We start from the raw sequence: 18529 nt of genomic DNA on the forward strand, positions 1-18529 counted from the left end.
TCACAATTTTAAAGTCCCCAAATGATCTGCATACAGCTTATATAGCATATAGGATTTCCATTTTTAGAAATAAAACTGAGGCATTAATACTTTCAAATATGCTAAACAATAATTACAGATATATGTATTGTAAAGTTTTTATGCTGCCCCCTCCTCGTACCTTCACACATCTATGGATGGGTGCGAAATTATTAATATTCATTTGCATATTCTACTGTAGAAACAAGGCTGGCAATGGTAGCACATGCTTGTTCATTTTCAGACAATGGTGCTGCCTGTGAAATTGACGTGAACCAGTTTGACAGTGTGTGACTTGGATTTAGTCATTCAGCCAGCTCAGTACCAATTATACAAAGCACTTGATCCAGAATACTATTTTGGAAAGAGTCTATAGAGTGATTTGCCATAATTAACACAGACTTAGTGAAGCTATTTCTGCCTTATGTTTACAGTGGGAAACAGTAGTATTTGTTGGTCTTTCTATAGCCAACTGGTGGTATTAGACTTGCCAGTGCCTTTTGTTGTTCAGCTTGGCCTCTGCAAGCACAGTATGCTGCTGTTCTGTTCTGCTTTGGTAACTGTAAATTTAACCTTATAGGCTCAGCTCCAGCAGTTTGTGGAAGGTTAATTACCTGTCAGTTTTTGTTACACTTGGGAGAATGCACAGGTATGCAAAAGCTTACCAGGAAGCTTCAGCTGGTGAAGGGTAGGACACAGGGTTCTTTATGCTTCATGCTATGAAAGCACCTTTTTTACTTTGCTTGTACCAGACATAAAAACCACATGGATTGGTTGACACCCATGGGCCAATTCATAGTCCTTGTCTCTTGCTGTACAGTGATCCCCACCTCCAGTCTGAGAGGGGCATTTGGAGCTATTTCTTGTGAAGGGAAACAGAAAGTCTACCTGACCACTACATAATGACAAATCTGATATATATCTAAGAGCACCTCTGCTGGGTCAGAGCAAGGGTCCATGCAGTCCATCATTTTGTTTCAAGCAATGGTCAACTGGTTGCTGTCTTGGTGGATTGTTCTTGCAAGATAAGAAGACAACAAACCTTCCTCTGTTTGCACCCAGCACCTGGTATTTGGAGGAATTGCCTTTGAACGTTGTTTTCAGCTTAAGGGGATTGCAGTTCATTGACATGGGAATCAAAGGCATATGAACCTTTTCATGTGGCCCACTTATGTGTGAATCTTGTTGGAAATAGATAGTTCCTATTTTCACCGCTCCTTCAGTGATGATATTTGGCTCATTTGAAGCAAGCTCTTGTATTTGTCTTCGTGTATCACAGGCCAGTAGATAGTATGGATGCATCTGGATGTCCAAAGCACGGTTCGAGCACTTTTAGGGAAATGTGAAAGAGAACTTTAAGACGACAGAGAGCAGGGCTTTATTTGCTCTCCACCACCCCATTCAGCTTCCTGCTTGGATGGCGCATATTCGAATAACCCCCCGCGGTGTCAGCAGACACATGTCATCCGTGCATGCATGGGCTCCATTTGCATGGTCAGCATCAGCATGGTGTTGTTAAGCATGCTAGACACATCCCTAGCATCTGATGAAGAAGGTTCTTGTTCATGGAAAGCACATGCTATAATATGTATGTTCCTTTTAAAGCCATGAACAGGATTCTAGGCGCCCCCCCCCGCCCGCCAATAGAATGCTTCTGACCTAATCTTGGAATCTTATCCTGATTACTAATAATGCACATTATTATTGCTTAAAAATGTAATGAGCTATAGGTCACTGGCTTAACACAGTACAGTAGTAGAGCTTTGTTTATGAAAGGCTTCTTTGTACTTTTACCTTCATTTGTTTTAATGACCTTTAAAAATTGTTTGTATAGTCACTACTCAAAGAAGTGGGTGGAAGTGAGTGGGAAATTTGGATGACAGAAAGAAATGCAGGATCCTTTTGAGTCATCCTAGGTCCGTATGCAGGAGTATTAAGGTAATTATTTTGATGTCATGCTGGCATCAAAGGCTTTCCTCATTGTTCTGTGGACGAAAGAGTTATTTTAAATGTATGTGCAGGGATGAAGGGATGTCATAATTTCTATGCTTTTGCACTCTAGCTGTAACTATTTAGAAGATTTTTTCACTCTGTACTAGTTGCTGGTGTGTGCCTAATAATGCTGGTGCATTTCCAAAAGGTATGACCTTTTGTGGCTGGTACTATGCCACATCCTTTTGCATTGGTGTTGGTTTTTACTTTGCTACATGTATCCTTAGGATTTTAATTCTTACTACATTTATCCTTACTTTGCTACATGTATCCTTAGGGGTTAAATTAAATTAGGGTCCATATTTTGAAGCTAGATTAATGTTACATATAATTGTACAAATCTGTGACACTGAAATGTAAAAATCTATATTTCTGGATGACAAAATGTACTGTCAGAAGGTAGAGAGCATATTCACAAGCTTCCCTGTGGAACCCAGTGCTTATATCTTTTTTTCTGCCCCTTCTGATCAGTTGTCCTCTTACACAGTATACTTATTTTTAGCTCATGAACAGCAGAGGGTATGTGTAGTGACCAGTCTTTCCACCCTCTAAAGAGTTAACAGGAAGTTAACTCTTGTCTTGACTGACAGGCTGGTGAACTCCAGGGTTCAACCAATCAGTAGGTGGGGTGGGTGGGACATGAGAGCAGCAGGGGGGATTCAGGGAAGAAGAAAGGAAGTCTGTACTGAGAGATAGAGGATGACTGTAGATCCTTGTAAGACAGGATTGCAGGAGGCTTGAGTCTCATCAGGTGTTTGGTGAATTCAAGGGAACAGAAGCCAGGGCTTTGGCTTCAGGAATTTAGTCTAAGAAAAGAGTATTTAGTCGGACTTCACATCAATAATTTATATTTATTTGTGTGTGTGCTTTGCATTTTCCTAAATATCTGTTCTTGCAACTGAGTAACTAAGATTTTGATGTGTGCTGCCCCAGTGCCATCTGGGCACTTTTGAAGTATTCTTATAACCAACTATTTTTTTAAAAGTTTATCTAAAAATCCAGAAGCCTCAGACGGAACTAGACTGTAGTAATTTTAATAAAATGTTTTTTCTCTGTTCTTTACTTTTTACAAGCTACCAAGGGTTGGTTATTAACCCAGCAGGAGGAAGGGGGTGGTGTCATAAGGGGGATTTCTCTGGTGCAAAATGCATCTCAAAGAGATCTTGGCCAAATCACGTTATGTGCAGACAGATGCCTGGGAGAGCAATTGATTTTATTCTTGCCTTTGAGAGAGAGGGAGAAAAGGGGAATGGGAATCTTTGATCACTACTTGTTCAGAGTAGCCTGCAGGAGAAATCTGGTGGCAGCAGTAACCTAGCAGAACTATTGGGATTACCAGTATCTTTTTCTTAACTTCTGGGCTTGGAAAGTTAACGCTCAAACACCAGTCTGCTTCTCGGAGCACACGAAAGGGATGACTTGCCACTAAAGTCCCCCTTGTATTGAGAACTGGCTGAGTCAGCAGGAAAGGAAATTTCCACTACCCACGATTCGCTACATTATGTTTGCCTGTTCCTGAGGTTCCCAGCCTTGTGTCCTCAGATATTATTGGAATTTCAGGAATTCCCTGAAAACTGCATACCCTGGGAGTTGCCACCATACCAAAAGTGAGACCCAAGCCTGTGGAAGACACCTGCCAATGACACATCTACGGGTGGGTCAGATGACCTCAGTACACTGTGAAAAAGAACCCTTCACAGTAAAACCAATGTTTATTTTTCCACAGTGTAGGAGGTTATCCATGATAGTGGTACATGCCCAAGTGGTGATGAAAAGGGAAGGAAGGATATGTCTATACTGCTTGCTGGAAGACAGTATGCCCAAATGCCACTTCAGTGGAGAGGGAAGAAGTAATTTTATAGTCCCATTTGGGCAGTAGAAATAAGATAGACAGAGCACTTGTCTGTTGATGGGATGGGTTCCATTGCTTTTATCTGGGCAAGGTGACAAATGGCCTGACTCATTTGATGATATTTGGTCGGATTCCTGGAGGTGGGAGAGATTTATGAAGTGGTTGGGGGGGGGTAAGTTCTATGGAGTAGGAACTGGATATGATGCCAGTTACCCAATGGTCACATGTGGTACTGAGCCATGTGGGGGCAAAATGAAGGATTATGCCCCCGACCAGCACCAAGTTAGGATGGGATGAGAAAGCAGGGAACTGGCGTGAGGCTTGGGAGCTCCTTTGAGTCACTGGTGCCACTGGTTATGCCAGGTGTATTGGAAATTAGGGGCCCTCTTGTCTTTGTTTTGGGATCCAGGTGGTCTAGAGAATTGCCTGGAGGAACAGACGTGTAATGTCTGTACTGCTTCTGAAAATCTCTGTGCTCTGTTTGCATAGCACAACAGATTCTTTTAATCCCGAGTTTCGACCAGGATGGGATCCAAAGATTCTCCAAATAGTTTAGCCCCATGAAAGGGGTTTAAGGCCAAATTGAGTTTAGATTTGGGGTCAATGTTCTGTTGTTTGAACCAAAGGCATACTGCGACGCCAGACAACATGGCCCTGGAGGTGTGTTGAATAAAGTCCAAGCTGGAATGTGCCATGAGCGCAGCTACCTTGGCTAACTTATTAATTCCCTGTCTGAGCTTAGATTGTCGGGAGGGATATACTGAGCCAATTCTTTTACCCAGAGAATAGGAGCATGGGCAAAGATAGAGTTAGTGGCTGCCACCCTGATAGTCACAGAGGCCTTGTGGAGAAGAAAACCACATTTTTTGTCCTCTGGAATCTTTAACTGTTCATCACTGTTCATCAGTACTGTGTCTGAGACCAGCTGGGCTGCTGGGGCATCTACCTGAGGAACAGCTATAAGAGACATAACATCTGAAGGAAGAGTGTGTATTTTCTTGGGGCAGGTGCCAGTGGATTTGGAGGGAAATGGTGCCTGCCACTCTGCTGTCATGACAGAATGGAATAGAGGTGGAAAAGGTACTGTAGCTGAAAAGGTAGAAGAAGAAAGCCCACTAGGCTTGGCCGAAGCCCTGTAGGCTTCGCCAATGGTCATTCTGGGGCAAGAGGAGGCACGGTGGGAGGAGCGGTCCCAGGCTGAGGAGCCAAAAGAAATTGGCATTCCTTACTCTGAAATATTTTAACAAGCAAGTGAGCCCTGCTGAGATGAGGAGGAGGGAGAAGTGGGAAGGCCTTCCCTCCATGGGAGATGGACGGGGGCCGTTTGGTCCTCATGTGAGACAATTTGAGACGAGCCCTACTTCTCCCTTCAGATTGGGGCCCCTTCAAGAGGGAACCCACAAGCAAGTCTAACATATGGGAGGTATCCATGGGGGTTTTTTTGGAGGGGGGAAGGGAACAGAACAAACAAACTGAAATGTAAGGGTTCTAATTTGCTAAATAGAACAACTGAAAAAAATGTTTTGAAATTTTGAGAAGGGAAATAAAACAGTTCTTTTCTCACCCTTGCACAGTCTAAGGTGGGGGGAGGGAGGGAAAGAAGCAGAAAAATGCTAGTGGTCCCACCCTGCTCCATTGCTGACACATTTGTCAGAACTTTAGGGTTTGGTTCAGCTCTATGTTCAGCATTTATGCTGATCTCTTGAGTAGCATGCTTTAGAACAGTATATTGCCTCTTGCATATAAATGTTGCACCCAGAATTGGATGAAGTTTGTGAATCAGCGCCCAGGACTTCTCATATGAAAATGTCTTCTTCCATTTCTAGGCTTTAGTCTGCAGTTAGTGGCATGCTTCCCAACTATAATTTGACACCATGGTTTGTAAGTGTCGGTCTGAAATTTAGTGCTAATTATAGTTTGCCTGTTCAGATGGCATGGCAAACAATGGCTCATGAAACTGAAGAGATGAAGGAAAGAGGCAGTGGTGAGACCACAAGGGTGCTCCGAGCCTATATGTTGGCAGAAAGAAAAGGTCAGAACAGCTTTTCCTTGGTAATTAAAATTAAATTCTGCTAAACTGCTTCAGAAATGTGATTAGTAAAAATATCTTGTAAAAGATGTGAACAGGCAAAAAGCTTGCTAGCTAGCAAGACCTAATTTACAATCGTGTCAATGTGAGTTCATATCAAGCAGCCTTTTCAATAGTTCCCTGGTCCTCCTTGGGCATACAGAACTAGTCTCTTTTATCGACGGTGATTCATTTCGACCTCTAATGATCACAGTTGTACAATTACTGAATGTCAAAATGTTCAGCTATGCACGTTCTCTCCTCTTGAGACTACTGTATATTTTCTAGTGTTTTGAAGCCTTCAGTTTTGGGGTCTTGTGTCTATAAATCTTACTTACAGATAAGTTGGATTTCAAGGCTTTATCATCAAACCTTGTTAGCTCTTCTGTTGCTTACTTATCTGTTGAGGTTGCAGCTCAAGTTTCCTCAGTCTTTAAGAACTGTGATAGAAAACTGTGTATATGACCTCAGTGGACACAGATTCAGTCTGTGTTTTAATTTCTGCATTGCAGCTAAACTATAAAGTATGTTTCCAGCAATTATAACCTGAATACAGTAGCTGACATGTTCCAGTGGCTTAGCTGGCAATTCTGATCAGCCCATATGGCTGTGGTCATCTAAGGAAATGTTGGCAGTCATGCTCAAGAGTGTGAATCTTGACTCTTGTTCAAGGTTCAAGTATTTGTGCAAGACCATCAGTTTGCTTAGATCCCTGCAACAGTGCAGGCTGACTGGAAACACCAGCATAAGTCTGTGTAATATCTCAGCCAGTGTATCTGTTTGCTGTTATTCCAGAAAGTGCTATCAGTGTATATGGGGTCTTAGCATATAAACTTGAAGCATAATAAGATGGCAGCTTATTCTTCGACATGCTAAGCTTCTTACAAATTGTAGTGCAGTTTTCAAAAGGCAGGTTTAAGTACCTGAGTATGAAACAGCTAATAGCTGCTTCTATAATTCATCCATAAGCAACTTTATAGTGTAGCATGATGTGTATTTTCAGCACCTAAATGTGAGGCCTCTTGAGATTGTCCACAAGTGGAACTGTACCAGTGTAACCTGGGTATACTTTCACTTGTGCGGCACATAACAGGACTGATGAACTATTTCCAAGATGAAATAGAACTTTGAGCGGGAAATGAACAGAGCTATGTTGACTGCTTGGCATAGCTTCGCCATTGCTATATATACGGTAGGAAAATATACAGACTTGGAAAATGCATAGTAATTCCATCCGTGCATAACATGTCACTCTCATTGGGTTTTCTGGAGTTGTGGGGGCCTGATAATGCTGTTGGATAGAGCTGTAATTGTTAAGGTGGAACACTTCGAGAAGGATGAATTTGAAGATGAGATGGTTTAATTTCACAGCTCAAGGAGGTCCTGTGTGTTAGGGAGTACCCTGGGATACTTGAAGAGCTCCCAGGGGGTACTTGGAGCCCTCCTGCTGCTGCAGTCATGCTATTTGTTCCCCATCTGAGGATCATTGGCTTGAAGCCAATGCTGCAGAAGGGGAGGGAGGAGGAAGAAGACCCTCTTTCTCTGCTCCTGATTCGCAGGCTATGTGTTGAAGCTTGGCATACTCCTCTCGTCCGCTTGACTGTCACACTTCAGAAAATTAGTAAAAAGTACTCTCATTGAAATTAATAGGACAAGTAAAATGGTCTCATTACTATAATTTCAATAAGACTTCTTATGAGTAACTTAGTCTGGATGTAAGCCAGTGACGGGAGTAGCCTGTCTCATAACTGTAACATTTAAATATGTGATATACACACACACTGAAAATCTTTATAGGGTACTTGAGCTGAAGCTTTGTGACACTTGTTTTAAAAGGTTGGGAAGTAAACATGGGGTTCTGCAGTCTGGTCATTCACTTCTGCCCTTCAGTGGGAGTCTGTGAACACAAGATCAATCCCCGATCTCTTTACAGGTTCAGGAGAAAAACATTTGTACAGCCTTTAAGTTATGGCTTTTGTGCACAGTTCCACATTTTATTTTTGTTCTTCCCTTTTTAACAGAGGAGGAGCTCAGGAAACTGAGAGAAGAAACAAATGCTGAAATATTGAAACAAGACCTAGAAAAAGAACGTCAGAGGAGAATAGAACTGGAACAAAAAGTGAATGAAATACTCAAAACAAGGTAAGGAAAACCTACTATGCAGGGTGTGTAGTATAGCTTGTGTGCTAGAGGACAGGCTGTTCTCTGTAGCAATGTGCATCATAATAGCTGATGTTCTTCATTCTGGCATTCCATGGAGTAAAGTGAGATATCAGCAGTTACAACGTTAGTTTGAACTAACACAGTTGTGGTTTTGAGGTAATTATGTGTAAAATCTCAAGAAATCAAACCTGTTGAAAATATTTTTATGTTCATTTTTAATAACTGGAATGTGTTATGTGAGAAGTAACGAAGATATGCATTACTCAAAGTCCTGTTATTTCCTCCCCACTAAAGACGAGCCATCCTTTTGGTTAGTGTGCATGGAATGACTTCAGACAGGTCTATACATCAGATGTATTAAGAACAATGCCTTATAAGCAAAATTGCTCCAGATCAGAGCCATCTGTCCATTCATAAATTTCATTATGGTGAAGGGCATTGAAAAAGGTTTTCACAAGGTGTGGGATCATGTGATGGTTCAATGTGATCCCATTTTAGCTTTTGGAAACTTGAGTCTAAAAGGTAGATTTGAGTAACGGACAAAGCAGTGTTGTCGTCCAGGTTTGCTCAGAGAAACCAGCTTCTGGTGATCAAGTAACCGCAGTGCTTGACCTACTTATTACATGGGCTGATAGGAAGAGGGACATCTGAGCAGATGTGTTCTTTGCAAACATTAAAATATTGTTGAAGCTTATCATGGATGGATCACCATCTGGTTAAGGTAGGACTTGCAACAACAACCCACCTCTGCAGGGGTGGAGGACCTATTAGATTGGTCTGCCCAAGGGGGTTATTGGATCCAACAAGATTCCAAGAAGCCTTGGAAGGGTTTAGGGTTGGCTCTGCTAGTGATTCTGTCAATACTTAGTGCAAACATGGAACTCACTAGAGCAGTAGACACAATCGCTCCTAAGCGTCCTCTCCGACCTGCTTTAAAGACAGTCTTGTGGTATTTGGATGAACTATGAGAGCTGAAGTGGCGAGTAGACGACTAGAGTGCAAGTGGAGGAAGACTCGGTGTGAGTCTGATCGGGCACAACACAGAGCACATTTGAAGATCTATGCTCTGGCAGTGCGGGCAGCAATGAAGCAGTTCTTTGCTGTTCACATTGCTTCTGCAAATTCATGTCCAGCTGAGTTGTCTAGGGTAGTGAGCGGAGATATTATGGACCCCCTCCCCCTTGAATTTAAATTTGGAACCATCGGTCACTTGCTGTGGTGGTTTTAATTTTTTTTTTTTTTTGCGGATAAAATCTCTCAGATTCAGGCCGAGCTAGAATCTAATGTGGAGGTGTCCAGTAATTCTTCTTTTGGGATTAGATTGGATCATTTTCAGTTTGTGACTCCTGAGGAAGTGGACAAACTGCTTTGGACTGTGCATCCTACAGCCTGTTCTCTTGACCCTTGCCCAACTTGATTTAGCTCATCTGGTAATATTATTGGAGATGGTCTGGTAAATATTATAAATGCTTCTCTGAGAGAGGGCAGGATGCCTCCTTGTCTTAAGGAGGCTATTATTAGACCACTCTTTATGAAACCTGCATTGGATCCCTTGGAGTTAGCTAATTACAGACTTGTTTCTAATCTTTTATGGTTGGGCAAGGTGACTGAGCGGGTGGTGGCCTCTGAGCTCCAGACAGTTTTGGATGATGCAGATTATCTAGACCCATTTCAAACTGGATTTCGTGTGGGCTATGGGGTTGAGACTGCCTTGGTCAGCCTGATGGATGATCTCCAACTGACTATCAACAGAGGGAGGTTGGAGGCTATTGTTCTGCAAAGCGAGAACTGAAGTGTTGAGTTCCACAAGGCTCCATACTGTCTCCTATGCTCTTTAACACCTGCATGAAACCAGTGGGAGAGATCAGGAGGTTTGGTGCAGGGTGTTATCAATATGCTGATGACACCCAGATCTTCTTCTCCATGTTGACCTCATCAAGAAATGGCATATCTTCTCTAAATGCCTGCTTGGAGGTGGTAATTTGCTGGTTGAGGGATCAACTGAGGTTGAATCCAAATAAGACGGAGGTACTGACTGTTGAGAGATGACCTGTGAGATGGTTTATATATGCCCTTTCTGGATGGGGTTACCGCCCCCCCCCCCAAATCAGGTATGTAACTTGGGAGTGTTCCTGGACCAAAAGCTCTCCCTGATTTCTCAGATTGAGGCAGTGTCCAGGAGTGCTTTTTATCAGCTTCAGCTGATATGTCAGCTATGTCCATTTCTAGAAATAAATTACCTTAAAACAGTGGTGCATATGCTGATAACCTCCAGGTTTGACTCCTGTAATGCGCACTATGTAGAGCTGCTTTTGCACATAGTTCAGAAACTACAATTGGTACAGAATGCAGTAGCGAGACTGGTCTCTAAGACAACACGAAGGGATCACATAACACCGATTTTAAAAGAACTGTACTGGCTGCAGGTATATTTCCGGGAGCAATACAAAGTGTTGGTTTATCACCTATAAAGCCCTTAACGGCTTGGGCCAAGGTTTTTAAGAGAGCGCCTTCTTTGTCATGAACCCGGCCGCCTGTTACGATCTTTTGGAGAGGTCCGGTTGTGGTTGCCGCCGGCTCCTCTGGTGACCTGAGACCAGGCTTTCTCTGTGGCTGCCCCGGAGCTTTGGAATATACTCTCTGCTGAAATAAAAGCATCTTCTTCTCTGTTTCTTTTCAGGAAGACCCTCATGACTAACCTGTTTTTGCAGGCTTTTAATTAGAATTTTAATACATTGTTTTAATAACTTTTATGCTGTTGTTTTTTATTGTGTGTTGTGGCTTTTAATCTGTGACTTTTATATTGTGTTTAAATTTTGTACACCACCTAGAGATGTATATATCAGGTGGTATAAAAACATGATAAATTATGGGAAAAGGAAAGAAGATGCCACCACCCAAAGTAATAAAGATAGGAAGCTTTCTCCCCGCTTTGAACTGTTCTTCTCAAAATCTCCTATGAATCCTAGAAAGAGAGAACACTAGATGGTATGGTGACATCAGTTTTATAAGCTTTCCTATGAGGATGCTCTGGGATTGCCTAGCACTTCGTATAGCATCTGCTACGGGAGGCACTTTGCCAGTGGAACAAATGTCTACATGATTTGAAATACTCCCAGCAACCATTTGTCTGCTGTAAATTGCATTCTGTCACTACTGTGTTGCAGGCTGTGAACTAGTTTTATGGCATAACAAAACTATAATTACTGGTAGCAATGTCTTATTAGCAAACTATAGCCTATAGCTGATTTTGCTATTTCCACCATGGCTTGTTCTGTTTTCTGGATTGATTATCTGACTCGTACTGACACACTTTTTCTAAGTGCCATAGTATGCCAGATACCTGTTTCCTATTTCGTTGGTAGATGAGATCTTTGACTGTGTGAAGTACAGCTTTTTCTGTGGTGGGGCCACTAACTTTGGAATAGCTTTGTTGGAGAAGCATGCTGGATGTCCTCAAATTCTAATTTTTATGCCAAATTAAACTTATTCTGTTAGATGTCCTACCTGTAGCCCTGTGCTTTCTCTTAGCAGTTACTTTTAATTTTGCAGCAGTTTGCCCTTTTATGATATTTATATAGGGCTTTTGGTTACACCTTGTCTGTGGTTGTGTCTGCAGTGCTGCTTTTCACTTGTATTCTGTTGCTGTGCAAAGTTTCTCTTCCGCTCTGTTTTTAAAATTATTTTTAACCTCCTTGGGTGACTTGCTTTGGGAAGGAGTTATACATGCTTTAAAATGAGTAAACCAAAACTTGGATAGCCGTTTCCCTTCCCTTGTTTGAGGGAAAAATCACACTTAGATAGCTTGGTCTTCATGTTTTGCTTACAGTCTGGCAGTCCTGGTGTCAGAATGGGCACTTCCATTTCCCAAGCTGGTGCAGGCATAATGGTCCCCAAACCCGACCAGTGGCTTGGCATTGTGTCTGAGCATGGCTAAGGATGCTTCTAAACCCTAGTATGAAAATCTGGTTGGGAGCAGGGTTTGAGAACCTTGGTTTTTTTCGTAAAGGTAAAGTGTGCTGTTGAGCCAGTGTTGACTCCTGGCGATCACAGAGCCCTGTGGTTGTCTTTGGTAGAATACTGGAGGGGTTCCCTATTGCCATCTCCCATGCAGTATAAGATGATGCCTTTCAGCTGCTGCCCGATATAGGTGTTTCCCATAGTTTGGGAAACATAGTAACAGGGATTTGAACTGGCGACCTCTGGCTTGCTAGTCAAGTAATTTCCCCGCTGTGCCATTAGGTGGTTATAGACCATGCCAAACCTAGTTAAGGAAGTAGTGGCCGGGGGGGGGGTAGAGAGTGATCCTACAGCCTACTCCTGGTCACTACACATGGTTAGAGTTACACAATTATAATATTCGCTCCCTCCTTTCATGTTTGCTTTGTTTAAACTCTTGTTCAGAATATTTGGAGATTCCTTAACTGGCCAGAGGAAATTGCTGTAGAAAATGAAGCCTTCCTTCTTACTTTCCCCCCCAGCATAATTTCTCTCTCTTCTTTGTCCATATGCAAGAGAGGCAAGGGAACTGAGGTCTAATATCCTCACCTCTTTAGCAATGTGCCATGCTAATCAGCAGGACACTCATTTGGCTGAGTTTCTCATTTATTTATAGCTCACACAGTTATTAAACATTGATATCATATGTAGAATGGCTACTGTTGAGAATTAATTTATTCTGTTCTGGAATATTTTTAACATCCTCACTTACATGAGCATGTGGAACCTGGGAGAACTATGAAATAAGCCTGCATACATTATGCTGGGGGGAAATGTTGAAGTCCCATTAATGTAACCTCTGTGTTACAAGGTCTGTGGGTGGGTGTCAGCTACAGTCCTCCAGGAGTACTTTTTGGCTCAAGTGAGGGAAATTAGCGTCAAATCGGTGCAGACCTGTGAACAACAATAAAAATAAGCTTGAGAGCTGTGCAGGAGGCAGTCGCGATGTGGGCGCATTGGAAAGGGAAATGAAGATGGAGATGCGACTTTGAAAACAAGGTGTTGCTTTATTAAGGGGCAGTAGGGGTACAGGAAATGAAAAAGTGGTTGGTTAGGCATGTTACCAAGTTGCTATACTAGGAAGGGAGAGAGAAAGAGGAAAGCTGTTTGCCGTATTTACTTAGATCTCACTGTGGGATCTCAAGCACAGGGTGAGCTCATTGGAACACCTGGGCTGCGTGGGGATGCAGTGTCCGATGGCAAGGTGCACGGACAGCAAGTGTGGCAGATGCAATGGCAACAATAAGGTGTGGTCGAAGGGGTTTCTTCCTATAGGCAAAAACATGTCCTAAGACTAGGGGGAGTCCAGCAGATGGTCCCCTCGTGGAGTTTCCTGATGACTTTGAGGTGTTAGTGCTCCTGATAAGGTGTGAATACTAGTTATGATTAGGTTATGTCTGGGTGGTGTTTTCCTGTATGCTCTATGACAAAAGATATTCGAAGAGGGAGATCGCTACAGCAATCACATGGACAAAGGGGAGAGAGGAGGGAATCTCTGGCACAGATTCACTCCATTCTGATAAGGATAGGGAGGAAAAGTTAGGGAGAGCTTGACTGAACCTTGGGAGCTTCTTATCAAACTCGGAGGGAAGAGAGCTGGCATTCCTTTCTCTCTTGTTCATTTGTGCAGCATTCAGGCTCGTCTTTTCTGTATTTCACCTAAATGAAATAAGTTTGTGCGCGTGTGTGAGAGAGAGAAAGTTGGGTTAGTTTATATCATTTTGCATCCGGTTTCCCAATGATTTTGTTCGAAGCAATATACAAGGCTAAAAATTATACTAAAATACAATAAAAGAGAGGGGAATTAAAATTTATTGCTGTATAAGTTAACAGAAGTGAATAGAGCAAGGCTGTCTGCAGCCTAGTTAGGTTCCCAATCAACCTTTTGATAACTGATATACAGTTCGTTTTATTTTTTTCATGGCATACCACTTCTACAGTGTAATAATATACGCATACATAATTACACATTCGATCAGTTCCCAAGAGAACAGTCAGGCATCCTCTTGCAGTTGGCTTCTAGCCTTTGCTCAGTCAGTCAGGGTTCAGCAATATTGCAGGCTGTATTAGGGCACACTAAGTTTTTTTTATTCCACCCTCCCTAAAATGGTGGGAGTCTCTGACATGGTGCTTTACAAGGCTCACTTCAGCTCCTTAGTGGTACACTGGTATGTCTGGCACATGAGTTGAGAATTACTGGTCTAGTAATTCTAATTTTTGCCAGTTTGCCTCTCCAGTTGTTTGCTGAGTAACTGGATAAATGCTGAAACTGACTTGAAACTATAGGCAGTATTCTGATGCTTTAATGAATACTTCGTGTAACTCTTCACTGCCTCTCTTGGAGTGAATTAAAGAGATTAAGTCCACCAGAAGGTACTGCTAAAGGTCACCATCCTGACCTTTAGCAACAACATTGCTAAATGTTAAGTATGTTTTGGTGATAACGTTACTAATTGCTCTTGTTATCTGCTTGTGGTGAGTCTAGGTCTGTGGAGAAAATTTGAGGGTAGGAAGGGGTATCTCAGTAGTGCTTAGTTAAGCAAACTGCGGTGCCGCTTTAATGAGCACAGCTCTCAGGAACTGTGTTGGAACTCTGCGGTCTTCTTTGAAGGTGCCCGAGTAAATAGCAAGTGCATCTTGGGTCAAGTTTCTAGTGTTCAACTTGCACATCATGGATGTCAGCTGTAAAAATAAAAATGCTTGGCACTGACGCCTGTGTGTTTCTGTAGGTTGGCATTGAATGGAAGTATGTAAAGCTGTACTTTGCTGCTGTGTAAAATTATATGTCATTAGCCATTCATGGCCAGCTCTAAATGACATTTCATGCTACTCTAATTGCAGTGTGACTAAACACAAATGAGCCTGAACTAGTGTTACTGCCATACTCGATAGAAACAGCATTTTATCAATTAAGACAATTAAGATGTTAAATAGATGCAGTGTAATGGATTTGAGTCTTCTCTCTTAGAATTCAGGGCAGCTGGGGGTTGTAGGCAAGATCTGGTTATTATTGGTACATTACTCAAGCTGCGTCAGCTTCTGCTGTTTTCCCCCAAGAGACACCTCTGGTCATACTATGAATGGATAATATTGTCATCTTCTAGCCCTGAATGTGTCCCTGATTAAAGGCGCCATTCCTAGGTATGCAGGGAGGCCGCACCTTATCAGAGCCACTAATCTCCCCACAGTCCCTGGACAGTTATTGCAAGGAGCCCTGTCACCTCCAAGCGTGCTCTATAATCCAACAGTAGGGGTGCTTATCCTCACAAATACTGCAGTTCTGATTGTGCTTCACGTGCAAAGAAAGGTGAAGCAACCTTATGGTAGCATGGAGCAACTGGTCTAAGCACTATTTTTCCCAATTGCAGGAAATTATATTTTGTTTTATTTTTGGAAAGCTTGTGAAACTTTTTAAAACCCATTAAGACTTATAGAAACATAAAAGGGCCATGTTGCTTCCTGTTGACCGAAGAATAAAATGTTGCTTTTGTTTCTATTTCCTTCTCGGAATGTCTTCTGGCACAACAAATTTACACACCTAGAGCCTGTAGTAGATACAGACTTGGTCAGCCTGTGTGCGTGTGTGTGTGTGTGTGTGTGAGAGAGAGAGAGAGAGAGAGAGAGAGAGAAGTTAATTAGCTAATGCAAAGGCTATCACCAAAACTACATTTGGGGAAATAGTGGGTGGTTCTGAAAGAAAATTATAAAGAAAAGAAGCTTGTAGATAATTTATTCTCTACATTGCAATGCAAGGCTGTAAATTCCCCCACCCCAGTATCTTTTGACTTCACGTGCAATGTGAGGGATACAACCTAATTAACATAAGAACAGCCCTGCTGGATCAGGCCCAAGGCCCAACTAGTCCATCATCCTGTTTCACACAGTGGCCCACCAGATGCTGCTGGAAGCCACAGGCTGGAGTTGAGGGCATGCCCACTCTCCTGCTCTTACTCCCCTGCAACTGCTACTCAGAGGCATCCTGCCTTTGAGGCTGGAGATGGCCTCGAGTCCTCTAACTAATATCCAATGATAGACCTCTCCTCCATGAAGTCATCCAAACCCCTCTTAAAGCCATCCAGGTTGTTGGCTGTCACCACATCTTGTGGCAAAGAATTCCACAAGCCAATTATGTGTGGTGTGAAAAAGTACTTCCGTTTGTTGGTCCTAGATTTCCTGGCAATCAATTTCATCGGATGACCCCTGGTTCTAGTGTACCGTGAGAGGGAAAATAATTTCTCTCTATCCACTTTTCCCACACCATGCATCATTTTATAGAACCCTATTGTGTCTCCCCGCAGTCATCTTTTTTCTAAACTAAATAGCCCCAGGTGTTGTAGCCTTGCCTCATAAGAAAGGTGCTCTAGGCCCCTGATCATCTTGGTTGCCCTCTTCTACACCTTTTCCAGTTCTACAATGTCGTTTTTTAGATGTGGTGACCAGAATTGTACGCAGTACTCCAGGTGTAGCCGCAGCATAGTTTTGTATAAGGGCATTATAATAGGAGCAGTTAATTTTCAATCCCCTTCCTAATGATCCCTAGCACAGAATTGGCCTTTTTCACAGCTGCCGCACATTGAGTTGACACTTTCAACGAGCTGTCCACCACGACCCCAAGATCACCCTCCTGGTCATTCACTGACAGCTCAGATCCCATCAGCATATACTTGAAGTTGGGGTTTTTCGTCCCAATGTGCATCACCTTACACTTGCCAACATTGAACCGCATTTGCCACTTTGTCGCCCACTCACCCAGTTTGTAGAGATCCTTTTGGAGCTCATCACAATCTGTTTTGGATTTCACTACCCAAAATAGTTTGGTATAACCTGCAAATTTGGCCACCTCACTGCTTACCCCTTCTTCTAGATCATTTATGAATAAATTAAAAAGCATCTCCCAGTACAGATCCCTGGGGGACCCCACTTCTTACTTCCCTCCATTGTCCATTTATACCTACCTTCTGTTTCCTGTCTTTCAACCAGTTAGCAATCCACACATATACTTGTCCCCTTATCCCATGACTGCTAAGTTTCCTCAGGAATCTTTGATGAGGAACTTTTGTCAAAACCTTTTTGGAAGTCCAGGTATACTATGTCAACTGTATCCCCTTGATCTGCACCCTTGTTGACACTCTCAGAGAACTCCAAAAGGTTTGTGAGGCAAGATTTGCCTTTGCAGAAGCCATACTGGTTCACTCCCAGCAGGGCCTGTTCTTCTATGTGCTTTACAATTTCACTTCAAAAAGTAAAATACAGAACTACCTGTTGTTTCCCCCTGCATTTTGAGTTTCTGTTATTTCTTTTCCTGCCTATCCTATACAAAGATTACTTTCTGTTTGCTCAGCTGCCTGTACTTTCTGAATCATAACATCCCCCACAACTCTTCTCTTCCATTTCCTTTTTGGTGTCTGTCTCTCCTTCCCCCCTCCCTCCCTCCCTCCAAGTTTGGGTCCAAGAGGTGGGGGAGAAGGCAGCCAAAATTGCTTGTAGCTTGTTCTTGTACTCTCCATCTAGGCTGAATAATTTGTGTTCACAGAATATGCAGTTGTTTTTGTAACTGACTGATGTTTGGGGGCAGGGGGAGAGGGGGAGGGAGAGAGGGATGGGCTGCCCGAAGCATATTCCAGTGCTGCAAAGGCAAACAGGAGCTTTGAGAAGCAAAATCCTTGCTATAGAGCCTAAAGCATTTGGTTTGGAAGTAAATAAGAGGTCTGTTATGGCCTCAGGCAGTATGCATGTATACAACACTGAAATCGTTGTGGGAAAATACAGTGATTTAAAGCAAGTTTGTCGTCCTCCTTTGAATATCATGACTCCTTATGCTTAAACTGTTGTAAGAAACAAAAGTTCCTTATCTGATACGCTGCTACCTTCATTGTCTCTGGATGACTCAAAATAATGGATTCTTTCTCTTCGCAAGCCAAGGAAATATGTCCATTCTCTTATGTAACATGTACACTCACTTTTGTTCAACAGACAAATATTCTAATCTTGCTTTTTTTTTTTTTTTTTTTTTAGAACAGAAGAAACACCTCCTACTCAGCAGCCCCCAAAAGCACAGACACAAGCCAATGGAACAGGTATCCTCAGCTGTTTATAAGCAATCTTAGCTAGTCTGGTTTTTCCCCTATCCAGAAAACATGGAGAGTGGAAAGCAAAAAAGTGTTTCTTATAATAAGTTGGACTTTGAAATATTCACTTGAATGAGCAATCTCACTATATAGAGCTGCAAGGACACTTTGAAAAGTAGTGGGACTTTGCAAGAACCAGCAAGACAAAACAGCTTTTTAGAAGACTAACACATTCCTTTGTTGTCCAAGATGATATAAGGTGTTTTTTTTCCTGAAGATGTTCTTATTTCCATGAGCACTGAATATTTTATGTCCTCAACTCTGAAAAGATGTCCAACTAGTAGGTGGTTGGATGATCACAAGGAGTAC

General features: G+C 42.4%; 1 protein-coding gene across 5 annotated transcripts in view; it reads left to right on the forward strand.

The window, feature by feature from the left end:
* The window catches only part of GRAMD4 (GRAM domain containing 4), a 129920-nt gene that overhangs the window by 58534 nt on the left and 52857 nt on the right, over window positions 1–18529 (forward strand). For all 5 annotated transcript variants that reach the window (XM_053256508.1, XM_053256506.1, XM_053256510.1 and 2 more), the window contains 2 exons: window positions 7952–8072; window positions 18108–18169. In XM_053256508.1, coding sequence (XP_053112483.1) covers window positions 7952–8072; window positions 18108–18169 — 183 coding nt within the window. The remainder of the gene's footprint in view (window positions 1–7951; window positions 8073–18107; window positions 18170–18529) is intronic.

Source organism: Hemicordylus capensis, chromosome 5 (genome assembly GCF_027244095.1).
Source record: "Hemicordylus capensis ecotype Gifberg chromosome 5, rHemCap1.1.pri, whole genome shotgun sequence".
NCBI lineage: Eukaryota > Metazoa > Chordata > Lepidosauria > Squamata > Cordylidae > Hemicordylus > Hemicordylus capensis.